Source organism: Pyrus communis, chromosome 1 (genome assembly GCF_963583255.1).
Source record: "Pyrus communis chromosome 1, drPyrComm1.1, whole genome shotgun sequence".
Taxonomy (NCBI): domain Eukaryota; kingdom Viridiplantae; phylum Streptophyta; class Magnoliopsida; order Rosales; family Rosaceae; genus Pyrus; species Pyrus communis.
This window is the reverse complement of record NC_084803.1, coordinates 42,102,665-42,129,910: the sequence shown is the minus strand read 5'-3', so window position 1 is coordinate 42,129,910 and position 27,246 is coordinate 42,102,665. Positions and strand designations below refer to the sequence as shown.

Here is a 27,246-nt window from a genome sequence, read left to right as displayed (position 1 = left end):
CGAAAATGTCTTGGAATGGACATTTTAGGCTTATTATTGAACCAAAAAAAAATTAGTGGAAGAGATGTAAAACACCCATTTTGGTTGGAATGCATAAATTTACGGTGATGCCAGAGAAATCATCTTTTCAAATCATGTTGGTAGGCAACATGATGAGTCAGTTGATGGTTAAATTTTTTTTTTTTAATTATTAAAAATGTAATCCAACCATCAAGTGTCACAGCATCTAGTTTACAAAATTTAGTCTAAAAATTGATCTCTCTAACATTTTCATAAATTTACATCTGGAACCTGCTTGTTTAAGAGAGAATAATAAATGACATCCCTAATTTATCTCTCCCATTAGAATAAAAATAAAATATACATCTCCCGAAAAATGTAAAGTGAAATGTAAATGTTGCTTTTACGTCTTCAACTTGCATCTCTCTTTTGGAGATGCTTTAAGGAAATTTTGTGGTGATCATGATTAGTTGTATAATTGTGCTTATCTTTTGTAATATTTTTCCATTGAACATAATAAAATAAAAAAAATTAATCAAGTCAAAGAATGGAATAGTGACTCCCTATCTAATCCCACAAGCTAAAAGTCATCGCTTGCGAGAGATTTTTCAGTGTACTAAACATACAAAGCGATAGATCAAGTATTATAATACAATTAGTTAAAAACTTGAAGGAAAAATAATTTCCAACTAATTTTATTATAACAATTTACGTATCAGACCGTGTTTCCGATACACTGAAAAATCTATCTTTTTGGAGATGCATGCTTTAAGGAAATTATGTGATGAATCATGATTAGTTGGCTAATTGTGCTTATTTTTTTGTAATAATTAATAGGGTCAAGGAATGAAATAGGGACTCCCTACCCCATCCAAACCCAAAGGCCTAAAAGTCATCCCCTTGAACATAAAATTCTTCCCTTTTGTTGTAAATGCCTACTAACTCTAACCAACCTCCATTTTCCCTTCATAAACGTGTTACGTGCATACCACAAGAGTTCATGTCTTTGCTAAGTTTGCTTCATCATTCAATTAAACATTAGCCAAATACTTAAAAAAGACAAGATTCCCATAACTTCGATTCCAAGCAAAGTCTTTATTTATGACTCTACAAATGTTTAGACACTACCTATCTTTAATTTAATTCCTCTCTCAAGGATCATTCCTTCAAAAGTTGATATTGTAAAGGTGTTTTGACTCGCATTTCTTTTGTTGCAAGGAAGTGAAGGAATCTTTTTTAAACTTATAGGATTTATTGAACAATCCAACATCAATGTGTTTTAGTGATATTTTTCTTTATTTGTTAGTGGGAGAATTTAAGTTTAATTTTCGTGGACGATAGTTTGATACCAATTTATTATGGCTAGCCCATTTTGTGCCTTGGCCCAAATTCCCCAGTACTGAAGTGGGCATTTTAAATGTCTTTTTAGTTGTAAAACTCTCTAATTGCAGGACGTGAAATACTTATTTTCGCTCAAAGATATAAATAAAAATGAACATTTACATTTTTGAGAGGCGTGTCCCTTAGTTATAGTAAAAATAAATAAATGAGTCACCTTTACGTCTCTTTCTTTGAAAAAATAAAATAAAATTCAGTGTACTGGGAACATAGTTAGATATAACAAATTGGTTGAAATTTCTTTTTAAGTACGCAACTAATTGTTTTGTGATGCTTGGTGTCCCAAACCCTATTTCCGGTACACTGAAAAATCTCTTCTTTCTTTGGAGTTAACTTCTCAAGTTATATCCGTTGCATTCTCATTCTCTCCCCAAAATTGTAACAAAGCAGCTCACTCGGTGATTACTCATGTCTTTGAAGAGAATAGTGTATTCTAGTGGGAAGATTGTGAGCCAATTTAGTTGTTCAAATCCTCGTGCGGATGTTAATGTATCGGTTCAGATTTAATCATTTATAAGGTAATTTATTGTTTAACAAAAAACACAAATGACTTCCTTACGAATGTAAAACGGAATATAAATATAATTTTTACATCTCAAATTTGTATCGTTTCCATTGAAGATGCTAACTTAAAAACAGATGCGACGCTTGGGCGTGACGTTTACACGTCCCTTCCCCTAGGCGTTGGCCACGCCGCCGATGACGACTCATTTGACGGTTTAAATTTGGCTGAACGCCAGAAGGGGGATCTCTTTCTCTTGTTCTTGTCGTTGTCCAATTGGGACGATGCAAGCAACCACCATAGAGTCCACTAGCAACTCGCGCGAGTAGCCATGGGAAATACGTACTCGCCTTCCTGTGGTCCACACCTGCCCATCAATCTCTCTCACTACCAAACCTTAGGATATACAGTTGCCTTCTTCCTTTAATTTAATTACTTTTTAATTTATAAAAAAAATGGACAAATAATTGATGTTTGCCATATTAAACTAGATTAGTAACGCCTTTAGAATCTTAGAATTGCATCATGCTTTTACTCATGTTTATTATTCAATCGCCACGTGTGAATTGTGATGAAGATTTTTTTTTTTTTTTTCGTATTACCTACTTATAACCTAAACTACATGTTAACAAAAAAACAATTTATCAACCGAAAGAAGAAGAAAAATCAAATTAACTCTGTCAACAAAATTGAAGAAAAAATAATCAAAATAAAATATGGTTAATATAGTAAATCAAATACAAAATGATTTGTTTTTTGTTTTTTAAAATAATGCTCTACCATATATTTATATCATCATTTGTATCATCTTTATAATACAAATAGGGCATGCCAACGTATGTGAGTCTCATCTCTATTAGAATTTAGAGAGACGATACCAAATATGCGGTAGGGGTAACATTAGGGTAACATTTCTGTTTTTTTCAAACCCTCACAACCAGGTGACTATGTCTCCATTTACTCTTCTATGTTTTTGTCTCAAATAAAATAAACTTTTAGTAACGAAATATAGTTGTCTAGAAAGAGCCGTTAAAGATATGAACAATCTATTTAGAGACGAAAATTTGTTTGAAGGTCTTCATAAAAAATCCAACCATTTTATATTTTCTCTCTTTGTAAATTTTATTTTCAAAATTTTAATGAGCACATGCATAGCATGTGACGAATAATAACAAGAGTGGTGCTATCTACACACTTCTTCTACAATTCATTCAATCCAGCTACCAAAAACTGAAATGGTTGTCTGAAAGATAAAAGAGGTGTCTAGATAGCATCGTCCTAATAACAATTCATTATCCATGGAGTAAACCTTAATATAAAGAGAACGACTTACATGATGCAAATATACCTCTACAGTTACGCCTTGCGCCAATAAAATTAAAATATGTGTAAAATTTATTCATATGTGTTTGATTTATTGACACAAGACATCATGTGACTATGTGCGATTGCCATATAAATTGTTCTCCAACATAAATAAATAAAATTTAGAACACAAACCCCTCCATTCCTAGAGAGGATCCTCACCAGATCCTCTTTGTGAGGATCCCATGAACCCTTTAATCACATCTGTTCATTGTACATCGTGCAGTCAGTTTTCGTAAGGTAGTATTTATATTCAATTTTAAATTAAAAAAATTTATAATAATTTATTACCCACGATATACGATGAACTAATATGATTTGAGGATTTCGAAATCCTCACAAAGAGGATCCGACGAGGATCCTCACTCCTCCATTCCATCTCTTAAGAAAAGTGTAAAGGAGAAGAAAGGAGTCATTTTCTTTACTATTAAAAAGTAGGTTTGGGCGTTCAAAGAAAAAAAAAAAAGTAGGTTTTGATTATTAGTGTGAGGTGATTCATTTCAAACTGGTGATTGTTTAGTTTCTTTCACGAAATTCTTTTTTTTTTTTTTTTTAATAATGATATTATCTACACTAAGAGATAAGAGAGTAAGTTAAGTTTCACAATGAGGTAGCACTAATATAATTCAAATTCACATTTGATGAAAATCGAACCTGAAACATTTTACTTAAAATAATCAAAAAATCGAATTTAAAACCTCTTACTTACAACTTGACAAGCATACACAAAAGGTAGGGCTACCTTGCACAATCTGTGGTGATAGCACGTCATTTCAAAGGGTCAATGATTCAACTTCCACTCCCTATGTAAGTTTATTTTAAGAGGGATTTGGATCCTCTCGTGAGCTAATGGAGCGGATCTTCATGATCAATTATCGTGAGCCGTTAGATTTTTATCCAACGGCTACAAATAAGGAGGTCCCTTTAAAGTTATAATGATTGTAGCCGTTAGATAAAAATCTAACGACTCATGATGATTACTCAAGAGGATCATTTCCATTAGCTCAGAAGAGGATCCAAATCCTATTAAGAGTACATGGGAACCTCTTTTTTTTTTTTTTTTAATTTTAAGTACTACTTGAAAGTGCTTTATGTGAAAAAAAATTCATGTTTTTCTTGGTTGGACCAGCTCAGTCGGCGATTGCCGTCTTTTTGTGAAGTTTACAAATTTGCTTTTATAATCGATCAGCCTCTGCATACTCCTAGTCTTGACTTGCTCGGCAGCCACACAAGCTGTAGAGAACGCTCTAATCCGGCTCAACACATCACGCCGTCTTTTGCTTTGGCATTGAAATTTTTAATAAAAACACTTTTAGTTATGTTAAAAGTATTTTCAAATACAGCATAAAGTTTACAGTTAAGATAAGGAAACGGATTCTCCGGATTCCTTCCACCAAATTTACAAAGTCAAAGGATCCGGATTCTTAAAATTTGATACAACAGGTAAAAGCAGGATCTTCCTTAAAAGTTATAATAACTTTAATCGTTTTATCAAATTTCAAATGTTCATATTTCTTAACTTGATGAATTTGGTGGAAGTGATTCGGAAAGAATCCCTTCCCGTTAAGATAATGCTTGACAATCTAAAGAATGATTAAAAGAAGGTACTAGTTCCAGTTTTGATTGGACCGCATCCGAGTAATCTAAGTGGTCCTAAATGTCAAACTTTTACACAGCCAGGTGCTGGCTCAATGTTGCCTCCACGAAATCGTGCACCAATTGGACACGTTTCAAAGTTTGCAATTCTGCCAATTTGGACCATACACATACAATATAATAAATTTCTGCCTGCCCCCACTTTGGAGAAATTAAAAAAGCAAAAGATGGAAAATGGTTACGGTGGCCACTAATTTTCGGCAATCGAATGAATGGTGGCTTTCAAATTTGCTGGCGAAGTTGTGAACACCAGGTGGTTTATATGGAAAAGTACTTTAGAGTTATCAGTGTTCTGTATTCTTTGTAGAAATAGTAAACTAATAATTATGCTCTGAATTTATTATCATTATTTGCTCGTGTCATGTCCTTATTTTAGGAGAATTTCTGTCTAGTTTTTGGTAAATTTACATAAGCGACAACTTTAGTTATGTCTTCATGCAGATCATTACTACATCACATAATCAGGTGATGATTAACACGTCTTGAGATCAATGCCCACTAGACAGTAGGGTGGGGTGTATCAGTTTGGGAGATTTTTTACCAAGATCTACTTCATAGGTATTCTAATGCGACAAAAAAGTGTGCTTTATTTTTTGAAATTTTGTTTTGAAGACACGTTTTGTTTTTCTTTTGGTTCTCTTTTGTTTGCGTCCCATAATTACTTTCAAGCAACGAATCTTTTAATGAAGATTATGCTTTTGTTCTTAATTTTCACATTTGACTCTGAATGGTTTTTCTTCCTTATTTTGTATTGAACCATCTTATCTCTACTAATTAATAAAACACTCATTGTCAACCAAAATCCTATGAAATTACCAGTTTAACCCTTTAAATTAAAACAAAACATGAATAAGAAATACGGGGTAGAAATGTGATTTCACACAATCAAATTTTGCTGTTTTTTTTTTCAAAGCCTTACCTGCATATAATCCTAACATATCTCTAATTAAAATTAAAAAAAAAAAATTCCTACTCCCACATTCTCTATCACTCTCTTCCTCTCTCATTCTATTTCAAAAACAAAAATAAAAAATTTCTTACACACTTTGTGTGTGCCCATATGCTAGTAATGATTCAAAAAAACACTTTATTCCCAACTAAAAAAAAAAAACCACCTCACCGTAAAAGCCAAAAAAAACATATAGGAAACTAAGAATTCTCAAACACAGCCCATAGAAAAAGATTCAACCCATGCGACTGAAAATTGGTATATAGTGGTGTTGGACTCTCATCGATTTGGGCCTCCTTCTGTGCTGTTAGCCCATTTACTATATGCATGTACGAGTCGACTCATCTTTTACATGTCTTCTTTTATACTATACATTGTCTAATATATTGTCTTACACAGCCCATACATTGTCTTTTAAATGATTCGTTCAATAAACCATCACGAGGTGGTTAAATGGTTGGGAACAAATGTCAGGTTCATATTCCACACAAGATGTTCTGGGTTCGATTTCTGGTGTTGGTAAATCATACAATCGTGGTCGAGGAAAATGAAATATTTTTGTGAATCTTCTCGACTCCCAAAAGAGTGAATTACCGCGATGAAACCATCAACTGGTTCCCTTTTTAAAATGAAAAGAAGCAACTCATTCCATGTGCAAGCACTCTCTCAACAGTGATGAGCGATTTGACATTTATTTTTATCTGCATAAATTTGCAAATTTGAAGACATGGTAAGGCAATAAAGCGTAACTTGTACTGCAAGTTACTACCCATCAAGCCGTACGAGGTCCAACATTAGCTGCTAGCTTCCACGAAAGTGGTTTGGGAAAGGAAGAGGATACGCAGCATACGCTTCCCCTTTTTTTCACAAAGATGTGAGTCTAGTGCGGATGAGGATGTTGGGCAAACAAAACTGATCCCGAATGCTTGAACGTATGTAGTATGCTACACCGAGAATGTTGCAAGCAATATCACGGCTACTTGTGGTTGAAGTTATTAAGTCACTCATTAAAAATTCGATAAGATATCGTATGTTATATCATAAACATTATCTACGTCAAATTTTTAAAGTACTTCTACTTAAAAGTACTTTTTGTGAAAAAATTTCATGTTTTTCTTGGTTGGACCAGCTCAGTCGGCAATTTCCGTCTTTTTGTGAAGTTCACAAATTTGCTTTTATAATCGATCAGCCTCTGCATGCTCCTAGTCTTGACTTGCCCAACAGCCACACAAGCTGGAGAGAATGCTCTAATCTGGCTCAACACTTCACACCGTCTTTTGCTTTGGCATTGAAATTTTTAATAAAAACACTTTAGTTATGTTAAAAGTATTTTCAAATACAGCATAAATTTTACAGTTAAGATAAGGAAACGGTTCTTCGGATCATTTCCACCAAATTCACCAAATCAAATGATCTGGACCTTTAAAATTTAATATAACGACTAAAAATAGGGTTCTCTTTAAAAGTTATAATAACTTTAATCGTTTTATCAATTTTCAAATGTCCGAATTTGTTAACTTGATAGATTTGGTGAAAGGGATTGAGAGAGAATTCATTTCTGTTAAGATAATGCTTGACAAACTAAAGAATGATTAAAAGAAGGTACTAGTTCCAGTTTTGATTGGACCGCATCCGAGCAGTCTACGGGTGGTCCTAAATGTCAAACTTTTAGAGCAGTTCCACCCCTACAGACTTTGCGCTAGCACCCAGCGCATTTATCCACTCAAGTGAACAGTAATAGACCACAGTCAACAGTAATAGGCCAAAGCATCTCCATCCTTAAAAAAAAAATAGCCTAGTTCATTTTATTAAAATATTATTATTTTTTATTATAAAATAATAATTTAATTTTTCTTCTTCACTCTGGACTCCCTGCTTCTTCTTCTCTCTGGAACCCAACCCACACTGCGAAACGACGCAACCCACAGCTGAAACACCTCTCCATTTCGATTGAAGCTCCAAAGTTGAGTTACGAAGGTAAGTTTGTGGGAGTTAAGCTCGCTGGTTTTCATGTTGTACTTGTTCTTCTTGTAATCGCCTCAGCTGAGTCTCCGATTCATCGTCTTGGTTTCGAATATTTTCGGGTTCTTCGGGATCATGGGACCCCATTTCTTCTTTCGCTTTCTCGGAGCTCTCCTCCTTATTTACTTTTTTGCTCATTCCCTGTTCGTCGGCATGATCGTCAGCGCCGCCGAAAGAAGCAGCTTTCGAGCACACGGAAACCGGCGTGGCCAAGAAAGTTGGGTTCTCATTCCCTGCCATAACAACCAAAACCTTATCCTCGAACACCTTCACTGATTTATTCGACCCGTCGCCTTTCTCGTCGCCGCCGCCGCTCTCTAAGTCTCGCTCGCCTCCTTCTCTGTCCTCCAACCGGCTCGAAAGCTTCCAGTAAGAGCAGGCAATGATCAACAGAGCAAAAGCAATCAGACCCAGGGAGTCGAATTCAGGTCGAGGGAGGTGTGACGCGTCATGTAGGCCGGGCAAGGGCTCAGCACATTCTGAGCCGGCCTAGAGACCAGCTTGGGCTGGGTGCCAGCCTATCTGCTCGGCTGGAATGAATTGGCTGGATGCCAGGCCAATAATTTGGCTGGGTGCCGGCCTAAAGGTTCCCCGGTGGAACTGCTCTTAGAAAGCCAGGTGCTGGCTCAATGCTGCCTCCACGAAATCGTGCACCAATTGGACACGTTTCAAAGTTGCAATTCTGCCAATTTGGACCATACACAGACCATATAATAAATCTCTGCCTGCCCCCACCTGCGAGAAATTAAAAATGCAAAAGATGGAAAATGGTTACGGTGGCCACTAATTTTCGGCAATCGAATGAATGGTGGCTTTCAAATTTGATGGCGAAGTTGTGAACACCAGGTGGTTTATATGGTACTTTAGAGATATCGTTATTCTGTATTATTTGTAGAATTACTAAACTAATAATTATGCTCTGAACTTATTATCATTCTTTGTTCGTGTCTTGCCCTTATTTTGGAAGAATTTCTATCCAGTTTTTTGTAGATTTACATCAGCGACAACTTTAGTTATGTCTTCATGCATGTCATTGATACGTCACCTAGCCAGGTGATGGCTAACACATCTTGAGATCGATGCCCGCTAGGCAATAGTGTGGGGTGTATCAGTTTGGGAGTTTTTTTACCAAGGTCTACTTCATAGGTATTCTAACGCGACGAAAAAACGTGCTTTATTTTTTGAAATTTTGTTTCGAAGACGCGTTTTATTTTCCTTTTAGTTCTTTTTTGTTTACGTCTCATAATATTTTCAAACAAAGAATCTTTTAATGAAGATTATGCTTTTGTTCTTAATTTTCACGTTTGACTCTGAATGGTTTTTCTTCCTTATTTTGTATTGTACCATCTTGTAGTGATTCAAAAAACACTTTAGTATCACAAAAAAAAAAAAAAAACCCCCTCAGCTTAAAAGCCAAAAAAATATATAGGAAATTAAGAATTCACAAACACAGCCCATAGAAAAATATTCAACCCATGTCACTGAAAATTGGTATGTAGTGGTGTTGGACTCTCATCGTTTTGGGCCTGCTCCTGTGATGTTAGCCCATTTACTATATGCACGTACGAGTCGACTCATCTTTTCCATGTCTTGTTTTATACCATACATTGTCTAATATATTGTCTTACACAGCCCATACATTGTCTTTTAAAATGATTCATTCAATAAACCATCATGAAGTGGTTAAATGGTTGTGAACAATTTCATGTTCGTATTTTACACAGGACGTTCTGGGTTCAATTCCTAACGTTGATAAATCATACAATCGTGGCCGAGGAAACTGAAATGATTATGTGAATCTTCTTGACTCCTAAAAAAGTGAATTACCATAACGAAACCACCAACTAATTTCCTTTTTAAAATAAAAAGAAATGACTCATTCCATACGCTAGCACTCTCTGAACGTGACGAGCGATTTGACATTTATTATTATCTGCATAAATTTGCAAATCTGAAGAACATGGTAAGGCAGTAAAGCGTAACTTGTACTGCAAGTTACTACCAGTCAAGCCGTACGGGGTCGAACATTAGTTGCTCGCTTCCACGAAAGTGGTTTGGGAAAAGAAGAGGATACGCTTCCCTAACTTTTTTTTTTTTTTTTCACAAAGATGTGAGTCTGGTGCGGATGAGGATGTTGGGCAAACAAAACTGATCCCGAATGCTTAAACGTATGTAGTATGCTACGCCGAGAATGTTGCAAGCAATATCACGGCTACTTGTGGATGAAGTTATCAAGTCACTTGTTAAAAATCTGATAAGATATCGTATGTTAGATTATAAATATTATCCACATCAATTTTTTGCATGACTCTTGATTCCACACGAAATTACACGATTTATTGACAAACCGGGTTGTAATTAGACATCTGTTAAAAATCGATTAATATAATAAGTATGATACAACATAACATATTAAAATAACTGATATGATACGAAAACAACATCAATACAACAAACATGATGCAGAATTGTTTGATTGGAGAGGAGATATACGTGGCAGAGAGTCCGGCAGACTTGCTTTTTGAGCGAGTCCATTTCTCCACGTATTTATCGCTGCACGTGTAATTTTTTAACATAATTTATTAAAAATCATGATTTTATTGATAACAGTATCAACCGTATGAATGTTCTTCAGTCTGTTGTCAGTTTTCAGAGTTGCACCACCTTAAACGACGTCGCAAACCAAATCCCGGAACTGGAAGTCCTTCTTCTCATCCGTCTCTCTCCCTGAATCTCCCTGACTGCAGAAGCTCAGCCATGGCGGTACCTCCTCTTCTCACTCTTCCACATTTTCCTCATTTCGTATTCTCTACGAAAAATTATCAACTTCCAAATGCATGGCGGTTTTTTTTTTTTTTGTTTAGGACTCGTTTGGGAAGACGCTGATGGATCTGATATCGTCGGACCCGTCCACAGCGTCGTCCTCCGCCTCTTCGACGACGTCGTCTTCGGCGTCGACTCAATCGGCGGCTCATGCGCCTTCTCCACCAAAAAGCAGCGCTGGCCTTCCGACGGCTCTGGGGAAGCCGGCCGGAGAGAAGAAGTCGAAGAGGGCGGCGCTCATGCAGATTCAAAACGACACCATCTCTGCCGCCAAAGCTGCGTTGCATCCCGTCCGCACCAACATCAACATTATACCGCAGAAGCACAAGCACAAGCAGAACAAGGTACTTCAAGATCAAATCATATCAAATCAAATTTTTTTGTTCTAGATTAGGGATTAGGGTTTAGTTATTGGGGCTAACTGGAATTGAAATCCCAATGCAGCCTGTTTCGTATGCAGAACTTGCAAGGAGTATCCACGAATTAGCTGCTGCATCCGATCAGGTAGCTGTTGAATACTCACCTATTTCGGGCGGACACCTACTTTTGTACTTTCATTTATTTGTTTACTTTTGAAAATTTAAGTGTTGTTTGTTTTCCATATCTTTTGCATTGCGAATAGAAAAAATCCCAGAAGCAGTTAGTGAATCACGTCTTTCCCAAGCTTGCCGTCTACAATTCTGTTGACCCCTCCGTCGCACCTTCACTTCTCATGGTAACTTTCGCTTGTTTACATGTTATATAGCTTATTGAGGGAATGCAGAGCAATACTTCCATATGATCATAAGGAACTCTATAAATTCTTATTTTGCTTTGTTATATAGTTCCATGTTCCCTTGTCATGTTAATGCGATGCCTCTAGGCATGAGTGCCAAATAGGAAAGACAATAAGAATCTCGGCACTTGGCATATACACAAAGATACTTAGCACATCAATTCAATAAGCCCACATTGCTAATTTCAATGTTGCAACTGAATCTTAGTTGCCAACTTGCCATGTCTGTTGTTCTGCGAGGGTAGTTTCATATATGGGTCTGAACGAGCTTAACTGTTGTGTATGGTTTGTGAGGTGGTGCAGCACTGGTAGGATATGTTTTCTATAGCTAAAATTAGGGATATTGAAGATGATGGAGTGGCTTGAAGTTTCATGAAGAATGAAAACTACAATTGCACAATTTATTACCATCCCTTGATATGAGTCCTGCATATCTGTTAAAAAGGAGTATTGATTCTGATAGAGTGCCTCCAGAGTTCTGAGAGCTTCTTTTGAGGAAAATCCTTATAGTGGTCAAGGACTCAAAATTATATTTTGCTGAACCCCTCGTTGCTTTTCTTGAGAGCTCTGTTCTCCTGTGTTCATGTTATGAACAGCTTCATTTCTGGTTTACTTCCATTGGTGCTTTTGGAAAATTTCCCAACCATAAACCAAAGATATGTCGATGATGAAATGCTGTTAGGAAGATAAACTTTTTCGGTTTTTAGTTTTACCAAGAGAAAACACGTGTTGTGGGGTTAAACTAGAAACGAGATTCTTATTGTTTTTCCTAGAACACATTTATTAGATCATAAATGTTGGCTTTTATGACTGACAGTCTATCATTCAAATACATATTTTTCTTAGAAGCCTTTGTTCTTTCTGCAGCTCAATCAGCAGTGTGAGGATAGGAGTGTTCTGCGATATGTCTATTATTACTTGGCCAGAATTTTATCAGATACTGGTGCACAAGGTGTAAGCACTGGTGGTGGGATCCCAACTCCAAACTGGGATGCCCTAGCTGACATTGATGCTGTTGGAGGAGTTACTAGAGCTGATGTTGTACCAAGAATAGTGAATCAACTTACAACAGAGGTTTCAAATGCTAATGCAGAATGTATAGTATTTTTCAGAGTTTCTCGTAGTTTAATAGGCTTCTTTTTATCACTGCATTTCATGGTTTCCATTGTCGGAGTAACTTAGAGTAGTATGCTGTCTATTAAGAGAATGCAATGCACAAAGTTCTATATTCCAGCACATACTAGGACACACTTTATCCTTTTTAAGTCTATATGGTCTTTGAACGTGGCGAGAAATGGACTTGGTTAACTAACTTTTAAATTCTGAGGGGTTTTGACCTAGGTCTTCTAAACTATTTCTTGCCTTTTTCTTTTTTGAAAGAAAGAAACTCTATTAAACTATATGCACAGAAGTTAGTGGATAAGTATGTAAATGGGCCATTCAAATGGAAATCTTTTATATGATAGTTTAGAATATGATGGTTAGATTAATTTTCCTTTTGTTATAGTGCTAGAGATGGTGGATGAAGTTTTTAGCCAGACTTCTGAGAGATCTTATCTGGTGTTCTGCTTATTCCATTAAGCTATTCTGTTAGTCTTAGTATAGTCTTCTTTTTCAATTGTTTAAGAATAACAGGTGGGAATTGCAGCTTCCTGGTGTCCAGGTGCTTTCTTTGTAATTAGGATTTTACAAGCGTTGTTGATTTTACTTAATTATGAAATTATGCGATGGCAGCTGCAGTATTCTCACTTTGTAGATAGTGGGTTTTACAAATAAATTTGAAAATTTTCTTATCTGCTGTTACATTCCTACAAAACATTACTTGTAGGTAGGGGTTTGATAGAAGTGTTTATGCATTTGAGTAGAAAGTAGTACTTTTTCTTTTCTTTTTAATGTTAATTCAATGTGACTGATTAATAGTCTCACTATTTCTTTTCTTTTTAATATTAACTTAATGTCACATAAGAGAATTAGGGGAGATGTTCTTAAACAGGGACAAAGTAATTGCATCATCTGGTGTGTGCTTTTAAGAGTGGAGATATAGGTTCAGTTTATTGATGTAGATTATTTTTTGTTGAAGTTCATGCGCGAAGACTGCAAGCTTTGAAGGCTCTTACATATGCTTCTTCAACCAATTCTGAAATACTATCCAAATTGTACGAAATTGTGTTTGGCATTCTTGATAAGGTATGCGTTTGGGTTATCTCATATAAACTCATTTGTTTCTTACAATAGGGTTATGTCTAAATCATCTTAGAATTTTGTTCTTGATGGTACAAAAGAGTAATTTTGGTATAGAGTGACGGTTACTGTCTAACCAAATAAAGCCAAACAAAATTATGAGATATAAGGGGGAACTCTAAGCTTTATGAAGCTCTGTTATTGTGGCAACTAATATATTTGCCTGTGTATATGCCTTGGGGGGAATCCAAATATCTAAATGTGGTTGTGGGGCTTTGAACATCTTGTCTAGTTTTACGGATGGATTTGGATATCAAAAGGAGATTGAGAGTGCTTGTATTTTTGTTTATTGTAAGAATGCAGTTCTGGTTATGAATACCTATGGATCAATGCTATCAGCAGCAATAGATGTTGTCAATCCATGCAATATATCACTTGCATATCGATACAGCTTGGGATTAAATTTATCTCCTAACAGTAACATATATTGTTCAGTGCATACAACATTTTGCTAAAGGGAATATTTTGCACGATATTGATCCTTTTCTAAACTCTCTCTTTGAATCAATGTCAGACAGATAATGGCTCTATATAATGTATTTTTTTACTGGTTTCATGGTGATATTCTTCAATTCTTCAAATGTCTTCTCTTTTGCGCATTTTAATTTCTAGGTTGCTGATGGCCCACAAAAACGCAAGAAAGGTATGTTTGGGACTAAAGGTGGTGATAAAGAGGTAAAGGACATCTACTCAAAGGTTTTTATTTTTAATATTTATGCTGGAAGGAAGGCCTGGAATTGTATTTAATGGCGGGTTCCCCTACATGTGTGGTACAAGTGTTTTTTTTATTATGTTCGAGAACCGGGTACACACTTTAATGCTAACGCGCACCTATCATTAGTGGGTCATGTAGTTTTTCTAAAAAAATTCTGTTAGTTATTTACAAGATTTAATATTGGGGAAGGGGCTTTTTTCCTAGAAGAAAGATTTTGGATGCCGTTCTAATTGCAAATGAAGTGGGGGAAGTTAGGAAGAAGAAGAAAGTTTGGCTGGTCACTGGTGTTTAAGATAGACTTTGAGAGGCCACATGATCACGTGAATTAGGGTTTTGGATTTGTTTGAATTTGGAGAAAGTGGATGCTTGAATCTGTATGCTTACGTAAAACCTGGGGGGTGGGGTTGGGGGTGCCCAAAGCCTGTGAAGTCCTTAAGGATGCTCGGAACCTCACTTATTCAAACATCTCTCCTCTTTTTTTTGGTTACAAAAACCTCTTACAATTTCTAAAAAAATTCTTCTACTATGCACCTGCATTTTTTCTTGTTCCTTATCCCATGGTCTCCCAACCGAGCTGATTACGTATGCTTTAGTTAATCCATGTTTTATATACATTCTTTAATTTTCATTTTCAACTTCAGTTCATCATCCGGAGTAACTTGCAATACACTGCCCTAAGTGCTTTGAGGAGACTTCCATTGGATCCAGGAAACCAGGCATTTCTGTACCATGCTGCCCAAGGGTGTGTTTTCCTTCATTCTGGTAGTCAACTATTCATTACATAGAGCTGTTGCTTGGGAATATTTTTCCATATCAATTTCCTTATACAATTTCAACAATTGCATGCGGCACATATCCATTTGGTTCCGATATTTTCTTCTGCCATGTATGTATTTTTACTTGTATGAGGTTTTTAGTTGGAGAAGTTTTTTTCGATGAAACGTTTTCAACTGACTCATTCTGTTTTTCCCATGTCCTTTTTAAGCTTTGAATCTGTTTTTACGTATCCTTAAACTTTCAACACGTACTTAATTTGTATTACTTCTCAATGATTGGTGGGATATCTTTAGAAACTGTACCTCTGTTGTGAAATTGGTTCTCTAAGTCAAACAAGTTTATGTTACACTTCAGGGTTTCATTTGCCGATCCAGTTGCTGTACGACATGCATTGGAAATTTTATCTGAGCTATCTACAAAGGATCCTTATGCAGTTGCAATGGGCTTAGGTGATTTGATTAATTTAACCTTTTTAAAGCTTCCGCTTTCTTATTGTGTGTGAAACTAAGTTTCATATCTTTATGCTTCTAATACTTTTCAATTCATTACTTTGTGCAGAGAAACATGCAGAGCCTGGAGGTATGTTTCCCAATATTTGTTTCTTAATCTGAGAAAAAGAAAAGATATCAAAGGATCCAATTTTTACTGTGGAAAAAGAAAATGGCTTTAGGTTCAGACAGGCTTTCTAGCCAATCATTTTAACTCGGGCTTAGCTAATATAGGTGACGAGAACATTTCAAATTTGTTGACCAAAAAAAAAAAAAAAGAACATTTTTATTTATTTTTTTGTTTGCCTGGCTCCTTTAGAAAATTTTCATTCTATATGTAGGAAAGCAAAGAAAATAAAGACTTGTTCGGTTACAAGATATGGTTTTGCAATGAGTTTTGTGAATGAAATGAGTTTGGTCTCATCTGGTTCAATGCCATTTTAGATTTCTTTTTTCATGTAGAAATTTCAAATTGTAAAGTTTGTCTGTATCTTAATATGCTCAAATTGTTTGTTCTTACTGCATTTTGTGGTGCCTTGGTTTGTTCTATGTATCAGGAGCTTTGCAGGATGTCCTCCATTTGAATGATGTTCTTGCTAGAGTCGCTCTAGCGAGGTTGTGCTATACAATTTCTAGAGCACGAGCCTTGGATGGTAAGCCTATATGATGAATTCTTCTTCTTCTTCTTCTTCTTCTTCTTCTCTCTCTCTCTCTCTCTCTGTTTAATTTATCTGTTTCCTTGTAAGTTATTTGTTTGTTTTTAAATGTGTCTACAGAGAGGCCCGATATTAAATCTCAGTTCAATTCTGTGCTTTATCAACTGCTCCTGGATCCCAGCGAAAGAGTCTGTTTTGAGGCAATTTTATGTATATTGGGAAAACATGATAGTGCAGAGAGGTGTATTATAAGCATTCCTTTTATATTGATTGCATCCCTTTTGTCATCACAAGGTCGTAATTAGATGGTAGATTGTTGTATAACTCAGTGTTCGACCCACATATTCTCCCGGATAAAATTTTCTTCATTTACTTAGTTCTAATTTTTATTTGCTTACCTTTTCAATATGTAGGGCCGAAGACCGGGGTACTGGGTGGTACCGATTGACTAGGGAGATTCTCAAGTTTCCAGAAGCACCTTCTGGGAAGGGTTCCTCAAAAGATAAATCTCACAAGACAAGGCGTCCACAACCCCTTATCAAACTTGTAATGAGAAGGTTTAAGGATCTCTCTCTCTCTCTCTCTCTCTCTCTCTCTCTCATTTTGGTATCAGAACCCGGTGAAAATTGATATTAAGAGGTAGTTTTTGAAGCGTATTTTCATATGTAGGAGTCTGGTTGAACTTAAAACGTTGCAGAATAATATAAATATAAAAGTACAAAATTCCCTTTGGTCAACTGTCACATGGGGCAAAGTTCAGGTGGTATTGCTAAAGTTTTCGCTTTGTAAAAACTTTAATTATATTCTCTTGATTTAGTGCTTCCTGTTTTTTTACAGGTTGGAGAGTTCTTTCCGTAGTTTCTCTAGGCCAGTACTCCATGCAGCAGCAAGAGTTGTGCAGGAGATGGGGAAGAGTCGGGCTGCTGCATTTGCTATAGGAATACAGGATATCGATGAAGCAGTGCATGTTAATACATTTTCTGAGTATCTCGATTCGCAGGATTACAATATTAATGAAACCGCACATCCTGAAAGTAAATTTCCAACTTTTTTATCTTTTGACAGGATCTCTTGTAAGTTGTAACCTTTTAGATACTGGTCCATAGCTTCCATAGCATCCTTCCATCTAATATTTTAGAGGATCGATGATCATTAATTTTGATGATATCAATTTTGTAGATTATGTAGCTATACAATGAGTGATGTGAGTCACTGGAAATATCTCATTAGCTACGGTTTATATATATATAGAATATGCATGTATAATTGTGTGTGTGTGTGTGTAAATATGGGCATGTTTGTATTCCTTTTATAATTATCATTAATAGGCATGTGTGTATATATAGAATATGCATGTATAATTGTGTGTGTGTGTGTGTGTGTATGTGCGTGTGTGTATACCTTTGAGTAATAGGCATTAGAGTGCTTTTATAATTATCATTAATTATTTATGAGTATGCTATGAGTTCTGCATCTGGTGTGAGCTCTACTACTCGTGCCCTGTATTGCACTATTTTTAGTAATGAAAGTATGTGTCTAATACGTAAAACAAAACGATGCTCTTAGTTCAGCAGTTACACATGTCTGGTGTACAAATTTATGGAATATTCACAATTAACTTCATATATGTTTCAAGCCAAAGTCATGCTTGGTTTTTAGTTACTTTTATCACAGGGAATTTAGCACCAAATATACTTGAGAACAGTTTGTGCATGAAAATTTTGCAGATGTTTATCTGGCTTAGGTTTGATGATTGAATTTTTTAAGCAACATGTTTCACAGAGTGAAGATTTTATACCATTCTGGTTCTCTAGGACATGCATTGCTTTATAAATATATAGGTTTTTTATTTGTATTTTCATTTTCAAGATCAGGAAGGTAAAATGTTTCCGGTTAGAGTGTTTTTTAGCAAAGTCATTTCAGTGTATATTTGATACTTTTTATCTAAAATTTCACGCTCAATTTTGTTTTTCTTTAATCTCTTTGGGAAAATGATATGCCATATTTAATTTCAGTTTTTTGTGGCTAGCATAACATGAGTTGGAATTTTCCATGTTAGAGTAAAATAGGTAGAAAACACATGATATGTTATAACAAGGTAGGCAAAATGTAAATGAGGCCTGTACTTTCTCCCAAAGTATTTTGGAAATATGTAGGACTTATACTGTTTGCTTGTGTTTTTACTAGCCATGTTCTTTTATGTATTTTTAAAGGATGAAAAGTTAGTATAGTGGAATGCGATCTAATTATGTTTCGTGGTTTCCCTTCCCACCACATAGGCATTCGAAGAACTTCTTCTGTATCTGCTGGAGTAGGTGGCAAGGATACAATTGCTAGTTTGTTAGCTTCATTGATGGAAGTTGTGCGGACAACTGTAGCTTGCGAGTGCGTTTATGTTCGAGCAATGGTAATTAAGGCACTGATCTGGATGCAAAGTCCCCACGATTCATTTGATCAACTAGAATCTATTATTGCATCAGAGCTTTCTGATCCAGCTTGGACAGCCACACTATTGAATGATATTTTGCTCACTTTGCATGCTCGTTTTAAGGTATGTAGTGGACAATAAAGTGTCTCATGGTGTGTCATTTGTTGGGAAATGCATATGTGTAGAAATCTCTATTAATGAACTTCGGTACAAAGATGCTGAGGAAGCGAACCACTGAGTAAAAAAATATAGAAAACCAAGCCACAATCCCAAACCAGAACAACATCACACATCCAATAACAGCTAATGGCTAAACCATTTGTATTGTCAGGCGACTCCAGATATGGCTGTCACTCTTCTTGAAATCGCAAGGATCTTTGCAACTAAAGTTCCAGGGAAGATTGATGCTGATGTATTACAACTACTTTGGAAGGTAATTTCCTTCAATCCTCACTATAGGCAGTTCTTATCTATCTAGATAATTATGTATGTCTTGTCCATCGTATTATTTTCTTGCATTTCTTTTAGCGAAGTCCATGTTTCTTGTGAAAGAATTTATTGCTGTATGTTTTCCAGTGCTTCTTATGTGCATTTATAGGCTTGTGTCAGTTATGACGATAAGGTAAACATTATCCCACCAAAATGAGCAAGAGGATATAGGATACTGGTGCAGTTGTGATGGTTTGATTCCATTTTGTATTTAGTTGTTTTGCATATCTACGGGCTTTATTGCATACAAACAATCTCTATTGATGATTGCAACTTGTATCAGTGATTTTAACTAATCGTCATTATTGACTTTCTGATTCCAGACATGTCTTGTCGGAGCTGGTCCTGATGGGAAACACACAGCATTAGAAGCAGTTACCATAGTTCTTGATTTACCACCACCACAACCTGGGTCAATGCTTGGCATTACGTCGGTAGACAGGGTATCTGCGTCTGATCCAAAATCAGCTCTGGCATTACAGAGATTAGTACAAGCAGCTGTAAGCATCTTTTTTTTTTTCAATAAGTAGACGCTTTATTTGTTTCTCTTCCAATTCATCCATCAAATAACCTGTAGTACATATCCTTTTCTATTTATTGCTGAACAAATGTACTGTTAGGTATGGTTTCTTGGAGAAAATGCAAACTATGCTGCTTCTGAATATGCGTGGGAATCCTCAACTCCTCCTGGTACTGCATTGATGATGCTAGATACAGATAAAATGGTTGCTGCCGCCAGTTCTCGTAATCCTACTCTAGCTGGGGCATTGACTAGGCTTCAGAGATGTGCGTTCAGTGGCAGCTGGGAGGTATTAGCTTCCAACTCAGTGTCAGGCATTTGACATTTGTTACTGACTTTATCTTAGGACGATAACAGGGTGAATTAAATACTAGTTTTCCTATGTACTACCACGGTCTGGCGGTCATGGTTAAGGGTTACAATATTCTGTTAAGGCATGATTTCTAAAGCATCGAGACAATGGTAGTGGTAGTTAGAGAATATACTTTGCCTGTTGGTGGCTCTATAGTGGGCATGCAGGAGTATCCTATAAAACTCTAGTTTACTGATTTTCCGTGGTTAACATGTGACCTCACCCTCTACATTTTTTGGATGGGAGCCTAGATACTACAGAATGTACACACACGTGCACACAGATTTGTTAACCTGTGAACTCACCCTCTACTCATTTGATTGTCTTATATGTTGTTTGTTCCTTTGGGTTTCTCTAGGTTCGAATTATTGCTGCTCAAGCTCTTACAACTTTGGCAATAAGGTCTGGTGAACCTTTTAGGCTACAGATCTATGAATTCTTACACACGTTAGCACATGGGGGAGTGCAGTCTCAGTTTTCTGAGATGCATCTCAGTAATGGGGAAGATCAAGGAGCAAGTGGCACAGGCCTTGGAGCTCTAATAAGTCCCATGATAGATGTTCTTGATGAAATGTATAGAGCACAAGATGATTTGATCAAGTAAGTGATACAAATTTCTTTTTTAAACGCGTCATTCTTTTTTTGGTATTCACAAGAGTTTGTTGTGTGGGTAATCAGGGAAATACGCAGCCATGACAATGCTAATAAGGAATGGACAGATGCAGAACTTAAGAAACTATATGAAACTCATGAACGGTTGCTTGATCTTGTTTCGCTGTTTTGTTACGTCCCCAGAGCAAAGTATCTGCCAATGGGGCCAATAAGGTACAAACTCATTTATAGTGCTTATGTCTTTAATTTGACATATATTTTTCTGTTGTAATTTTTTGTTTGGTCAGATATTTATCTGTTGTATTTGAAAGAATAAGAGGTGTGAGGCGTTTTTGTTATTTTGTGAGTAAAACTTGATTCCGGAATGTGGAGATGCAATTTTCTAGTTCTTTAGCAAGTGTCCAGAAAAACAATGTCAGCCTTTTGCACGAATGCTTTAATTAGACTCTCTCTCTGTTGTATAGGTAAAACCAGAATTTCTCAAATGTGTTATCTATTCACTACGCAACACTAATTGTACAATGTCCTCTTTCATTTCCATGAAATTTTTCGATGTACATAATACCATGTTACCGAACAATTGTTCTTCACCTTACTCCTAGTGTCTGACACGCCGGATAACAAAGGTTAAAAATCTTGATGTCGGTGGAAATATTTGTAGTCCAAATGTTAAGGAAATATTAGTAGGAATATTAGAATATATTATACATGTAAACATGGAAATTTGCTCCAAATTCCAAAACCTCCTGGAAATCTTAAAAAAAAAGTATTAAGCATGATACAATTAGAATATTGTCCAAAGTAACTATTAAACTAATTGTCACCATACTTATGAGGTGCAAATAGAAGAAAAGTTTATTTTGATCCTTGTCTAAGGATTTTAAGCATGTCCCATTTGGTATGAGCATTAGTAAAGAGTGAGGGTAATTTACGACTAATCACTGCTTAGTGCTTACAAAGCACTTTTATGAGGGATTGACTGTGTCAAAAATCATCGGTCTAACTCTAAATTTTAATGAGATGATTCCCACATACTAAAACTCTTTTCATTTGACGGCTAGTGTGATTTCTTTTGAACACCAGTTTTACCCTCTTTTCTATCTGCATTTGTTATTTGATTTCCCTTCGTAATCTTTTGACAGTGGAAAACTTATCGACATCTACCGCACGCGGCACAATATTAGTGCATCAACTGGTTTGAGTGATCCAGCTGTTGCTACTGGAATTTCTGATCTTATGTACAAATCTAAACCAGCACCTGAGGATCCTGATGTGCTTGATGATGACCTTGTAAATGCTTGGGCAGCAAACCTTGGTGATGACGGACTCTTAGGAAATAATGCACCGGCAGTGAGCAGGGTAAAATATTTATTTGATTTAAATTAAACTTCAAATTTTACAGACGAAAGAAATTAAATATATTAGTCCTGACAAAAAAGTGAGATATTTATTAACATCTTGCTATCTTATGTCTCGACACAAACTCTAAATTTGATTTGAGAGATCTTTAAACATATTATTATAATTTCCTTCCTCTGTTGAATCTTGTAGTCTAACTTTTAAAAGGAATTTGAGTGGGAATTTTTCATTGATACTGTTTTTCAGTGTTATAAATTACTGGTTTAAGGTTTGTCTTAGAAAGTGGAATTGGAACTATAGTAGTTAAATTGGCTTACGGTGGAATGTCTTGATCCACTTCAAATGGATGACTATTTCACCTCGACTTCTTGTTAGGTTAATGAATTTCTTGCTGGTGCTGGAACTGATGCTCCCGATGTTGATGAAGAAAACATAATCTCTAGACCTTCAGTTAGTTATGATGATATGTGGGCGAAGACCCTTTTGGAGACTTCTGAGCTGGAGGTATGTGTTTTACATAATGTTCCTGGGCTGGCATTGCATGCAATAACATTGGAGTAATCATGTACACAATGAGGAGGTTGTCACTAATTATATTCTTGGATTGTAGGAAGATGATGCGAGGTCATCCGGGACATCTTCCCCAGAATCAACGGGATCAGTTGAAACTTCGATATCATCTCACTTTGGCGGAATGAACTACCCTTCACTTTTCAGTTCACGGCCGGTATGAGATGCATTGGTCAAATTCTAATAAATATTTTCTTTGTTTTTTAACTTTTTTTAATAATATACTTCCACTTTCACATTTGTTAAGGTTCTAGGCTTAAGATTTCTTACTAGGCTCTAGAACGTTAATGCAGTTCTAGATACTGACCATGCGATAATCATTTTAAGAAGTTATCATCTTTCTAGTATTTTATTACAGTTCAATGCCATGAAGTTGGTTCAACCATGACTCGACCAAAGTATAGCTTTTGTGTTTTTAAGATTTGAATTTTGAACATTTTTTCTAAGCATAGGGTATCGTGGAAAGGGTTGATGCACAGTTATCACTTGCTTATAAGAACTAAGATCAAAGCATTTTCTTTACCCATACAAACTCATTGCCTGATTGATGCCCGGAGAGGATTATAGATTTTTAATTGAAATACACTCTATCATCTGCCATATAGGATTCAGTTGTTTGATGAGTTAATTATTTGTAACAGGAGATGTCTGGAGGAAGCAGATATAGCAATCCATCTACGGGAGGTCCCTCATTCGCTGAGGGTTTAGGTTCTCCGGTTAGTGCTCATTGCCTCTCTTCTAACTAGTTTTTTAATTTTATGATTCCGTCATAACTGTAATTCTTCTAATTCTTTGCAGATTAGAGAAGAGCCTCCACCATACTCGTCACCTGTCACACAAAGATTTGAGTCATTTGAAAATCCCTTAGCTGGGGGAGGATCCCAGAGTTTTGGTTCTCATGATGACGAACGCATTTCATCTGGAAATCTTCAGCATGGAACGGCACTCTATGACTTCACTGCTGGTGGAGATGATGAGGTAAGTCAAAATTCAGTCTGACCTTAAAGCATGGAGTTTCCCTTTCCTAACATGCAGCTGGTGTTCTGCTTGATAAACGATGCGGAAGTTGAAAAATGAACTATTGCTGTCTTTTACAAGAAGGTGATTAACACGGTTTTTTCCGGACTTGCAGTTAAGTTTAACGGCGGGAGAAGAGATTGACATTGAGTACGAAGTGGATGGCTGGTTTTACGTAAGTATACAGAGTGAATAGCATCAAAAGGAAAACGAAAATTCTTGTTCGTGTTTTTTACATGTCATGTATTTGGATAACGTTGATTTCGTATTATTATTACTCTTTTTTGTCTCGTCAAAAGTAGAATTCGCTTAATAATTTTCATCTGGACGTCTTTTTTCTCTAGTTGCTCTTTGAAGGGTCATTCTCTGACGTCCTCGCTAGCGAGACAACATAGTGTATTCATGTCAGTTGCTAATGTATGGCATTTTAACTCCTTACAGGTGAAGAAGAAACGCCCTGGCAGGGATGGAAAAATGGCGGGGCTGGTGCCGGTTCTCTATGTTAACCAGTCTTGAATTCCAGACTGTAAGGCCATCTCCAACCAAAAGGGCTATGTTTGATCCTCTAATTCTTCGTTCTACACCATCTTGTCCGGCTATCTGGTTTCTTGAAGGCCCAGAGCTGCTCCGATAATTGTTTTGAAGAGTGGGAACTCCCACTGCATTTTTGTTTCGATTGTTTTATATTTGTTTCCCTTCTTTCACGAATTCGAACATGGGACATTATTCAATACTGTGAAGACATGAGCTCAATTTTGTTAAATTTTCAGAGACTCAAGGTAAGTTCTGTTAAATTTTCAGAGAAATGGACGGGTTTCACTAATCTCATCGATACTGTCCTCACTTAATCATCCGTGCAATAGTTTAAAGTTAAAGTTAGAAAGTCAATTTTGGAATCAAATTTGACTTCAAATGTTATATCATTTCCACATCAAATAAGAATCAAATAATAGTTTTGACTATAATACTTACGTGTATTTAATACAATTCTTCAGAGGTCAAATATAACTTTTGGAGTCAAATGCAAAGACATATATGACTCTTGGAGCCAAATGCAGAATCAAATATGACTTTGCACTTGATTCTGGAGTCATATACAACTCCAACTTCTCTAATGCATTGGAGAGAAATTGAGTTAAATTTGAGGTTAAAAGTGGTATTTGACTCCCAACTTTTTATGTGCGTTGGAAATAGCATCTTCAAACTCCGTTGTGCATTTCAAACTTTCTATATTTAGAAATAAAATTATACTTACGAAGAGTGCACAATGACGTTTTTGAAGTGTCAATAACATCTACCAAGTTATAATGTCATATTTCACTCCAAATGTGGATGTGAAAGTCACTGAATCTAATGGATACGGAGTCAAATTTGACCTTTAACTTTTAACTCGTTTGCATTAGAGAGTGATTAAATGAATTTTAGGGTTAACAATATCTTCTAAAGGTCGAATTCTCACTTGTAACTTTTGAGAGCACTAAAGAGAGATTGCGTAAAATTCAGAATTAAGTATAACTTATGACTATAAGCCCTGGTTTGGTTTAGCTACTTTTTAAAAAAGTGGGAATGGAAAAAAGTTCGGAGCATTTTAAGTGTTTGGTAAACACTTCAAATCAGTTTTTTTTTCAAGGTTATGGAGAAAACATGTTTATAGTTGTTGATTATCTAAATTGATTACTTCTTGATTAATTTTTTTTAGATTAATTTTCTTGTTTGTCATTATCTAAATTGCTCTGTGTACTGCTTTGAATTGCTCTGTATGATCATTTCCTGAAAACGAAACAGAGTTGATAGTTCCATTTGTTGGATCAATTTTTTGGTGGACTTATTGTAAAAGCATCAATCAAATGCCAAATATTAACATAACATATAGAGGATATGTGGCATTTCATAGATGGTCCAAAACATTGTTCTAGTGATGGTCCTAATTCTTCTCAACAGCTCTCCATGTCATTAGATTCATACAGTTACATCATGCATGACTTTGACAGATTCTCAAATTTCATACAGCCACCATGGGGCCTTAAGCAAATGCTCATCTCTCTTTTTCTGCTTCTACAGCAAGTAATAACAACCTAGCTATGTTCGAGCTGAGTGATTTTCGTTTCAAATTAGCTTTTTATAAGAGGTTTTCATTTAAAAATAGTTATGCCAATGCCTCCCCTTCTAAGTTTGATTAGTTTTTTCCTGGTTGTGTTACAATATCATTTGTTCTTGTTTTAATAAATATATGTATATGTACAAATCACTAGTTGGTATCGATGGCATAGAAGGGGGCGTCTTCATCAATATCATTTGTTCTTGGTTTTTGGGAGATAGCCTTGTATTCTTATGTTTCAATTTTATATTGGGTAAGGGCAACAGCAAGGGTGATACTATTCACAATTCTTAAAATTTTATCTTATTTTTATGCTTTGTAAATTTATTATTTGAAAATAAAATGATTGTCTAATTTGAATAAGATGTTGAGTATTTATAGAATAATAAAATGGTTGGGTATTTATAAAAAAAAAAAAAAAATCATATTTTTCCCTATGTTTTATAATTTTTATTGCTTGGTAATCCTTGCCATTGATTTTCAAACTCATTTAAAATCAAACGCACTAGAACACATCGTATGTCACAATGGTAATTCTTTTATATCATTGGAAATCCAACAGTCTGGGATGTGCCACGTCATAGAGTCGTTGGGCTCTTTTGTCGCAACAGAGCTCACTGCTGTAGTTTATATCGGCTCACTCTCCCCTTTGCGTGTGCAATGCACACGTCATGCACATAAGAAAATTAAAAAACATGACCGACGTCATGTTGACATCAACCTTGCTAGCTGACGCCATGTTGATATTAGCCTTGCTAGCTGACGCAAGGTTGGGGCGGCATAAATGACGCCAGCCTTGCCAATTGATGCAAGGCGCAAACCCGGGCGTATCTTTCTCGGACTAGGATTTGTCTGTATGTTGTTACGCTGTGGTGTGTGCTTGCTGGTAAATGATTCTTGAAGTGTCGGTGGTAATTTGCTGGAGCCCTAGAGCCTTCTTTTCACCAAACGGTGGGCTGTTTTGGGAGTTCGTTTTGTGTATTGTGCTGCTTCGTTTTGCTCAGTGCTGCCTTTTTTTGTTTTTAATTTTTGTGGCTTAGATTGTTGCTTCTTCTCAGTTCATACAATCACAAGGTTGTGATAAGTATTTATGAATCAAGCTTACAATCTCTCACGTTTCATTGTAACCTTGATATCGCAAGTGAATTGTACATACGCCCTCAAGGATATCTTGAAGAAGCAAGCAAAGGAAGTGGATTTCAAGCTGTACTTGATCGATGCTATGTATGCGATATCAAGGTTACCATGAAACGTGAGAAAACGAGAGAATATAAACAACTCCCTTGTAACCTTGATTCAAGCTTACAATCTTACAAGCTTACAATCACAAGGAAGTTGTTTATATTCTCTCGTTCTCTCATGTTTCATGGTAACCTTGATATCGCATACATAGCATCGATCAAGTGCAGCTTGAAATCCACACCCTTTGCTTGC

The 27,246-nt window shown here is 36.0% G+C and overlaps 1 protein-coding gene across 1 annotated transcript; it reads left to right on the top strand.

Annotated features, from left to right (window-relative positions):
* The first annotated feature begins 10,349 nt into the window (after positions 1-10,349).
* Positions 10,350-24,451, top strand: LOC137728145 (uncharacterized). Its single transcript, XM_068467023.1, has 28 exons — positions 10,350-10,421; positions 10,539-10,655; positions 10,757-11,059; positions 11,160-11,219; positions 11,338-11,430; positions 12,358-12,586; positions 13,571-13,677; positions 14,344-14,406; positions 15,088-15,188; positions 15,578-15,672; positions 15,782-15,802; positions 16,269-16,364; positions 16,488-16,608; positions 16,781-16,924; positions 17,205-17,401; positions 18,647-18,918; positions 19,127-19,228; positions 19,608-19,784; positions 19,905-20,093; positions 20,515-20,756; positions 20,835-20,981; positions 21,911-22,127; positions 22,503-22,631; positions 22,738-22,854; positions 23,339-23,413; positions 23,496-23,675; positions 23,830-23,889; positions 24,156-24,451. The coding sequence occupies exons 1-28, from the start codon at positions 10,350-10,352 to the stop codon at positions 24,228-24,230; spliced, it is 3,801 nt and encodes a 1,266-aa protein (XP_068323124.1). The 3' UTR covers positions 24,231-24,451.
* Positions 24,452-27,246: the final 2,795 nt, after the last annotated feature.

Coding starts and splice junctions, on each gene's coding strand:
- LOC137728145 (XM_068467023.1), top strand. CDS start 10,350: ATGATGCAGAATTGTTTGATTGGAGAGGAGATATACGTGGCAGAGAGT. Junction 13,678..14,343: donor TGTTTGGCATTCTTGATAAG/GTATGCGTTTGG, acceptor TTTAATTTCTAG/GTTGCTGATGGCCCACAAAA. Junction 23,676..23,829: donor CTGCTGGTGGAGATGATGAG/GTAAGTCAAAAT, acceptor CCGGACTTGCAG/TTAAGTTTAACGGCGGGAGA.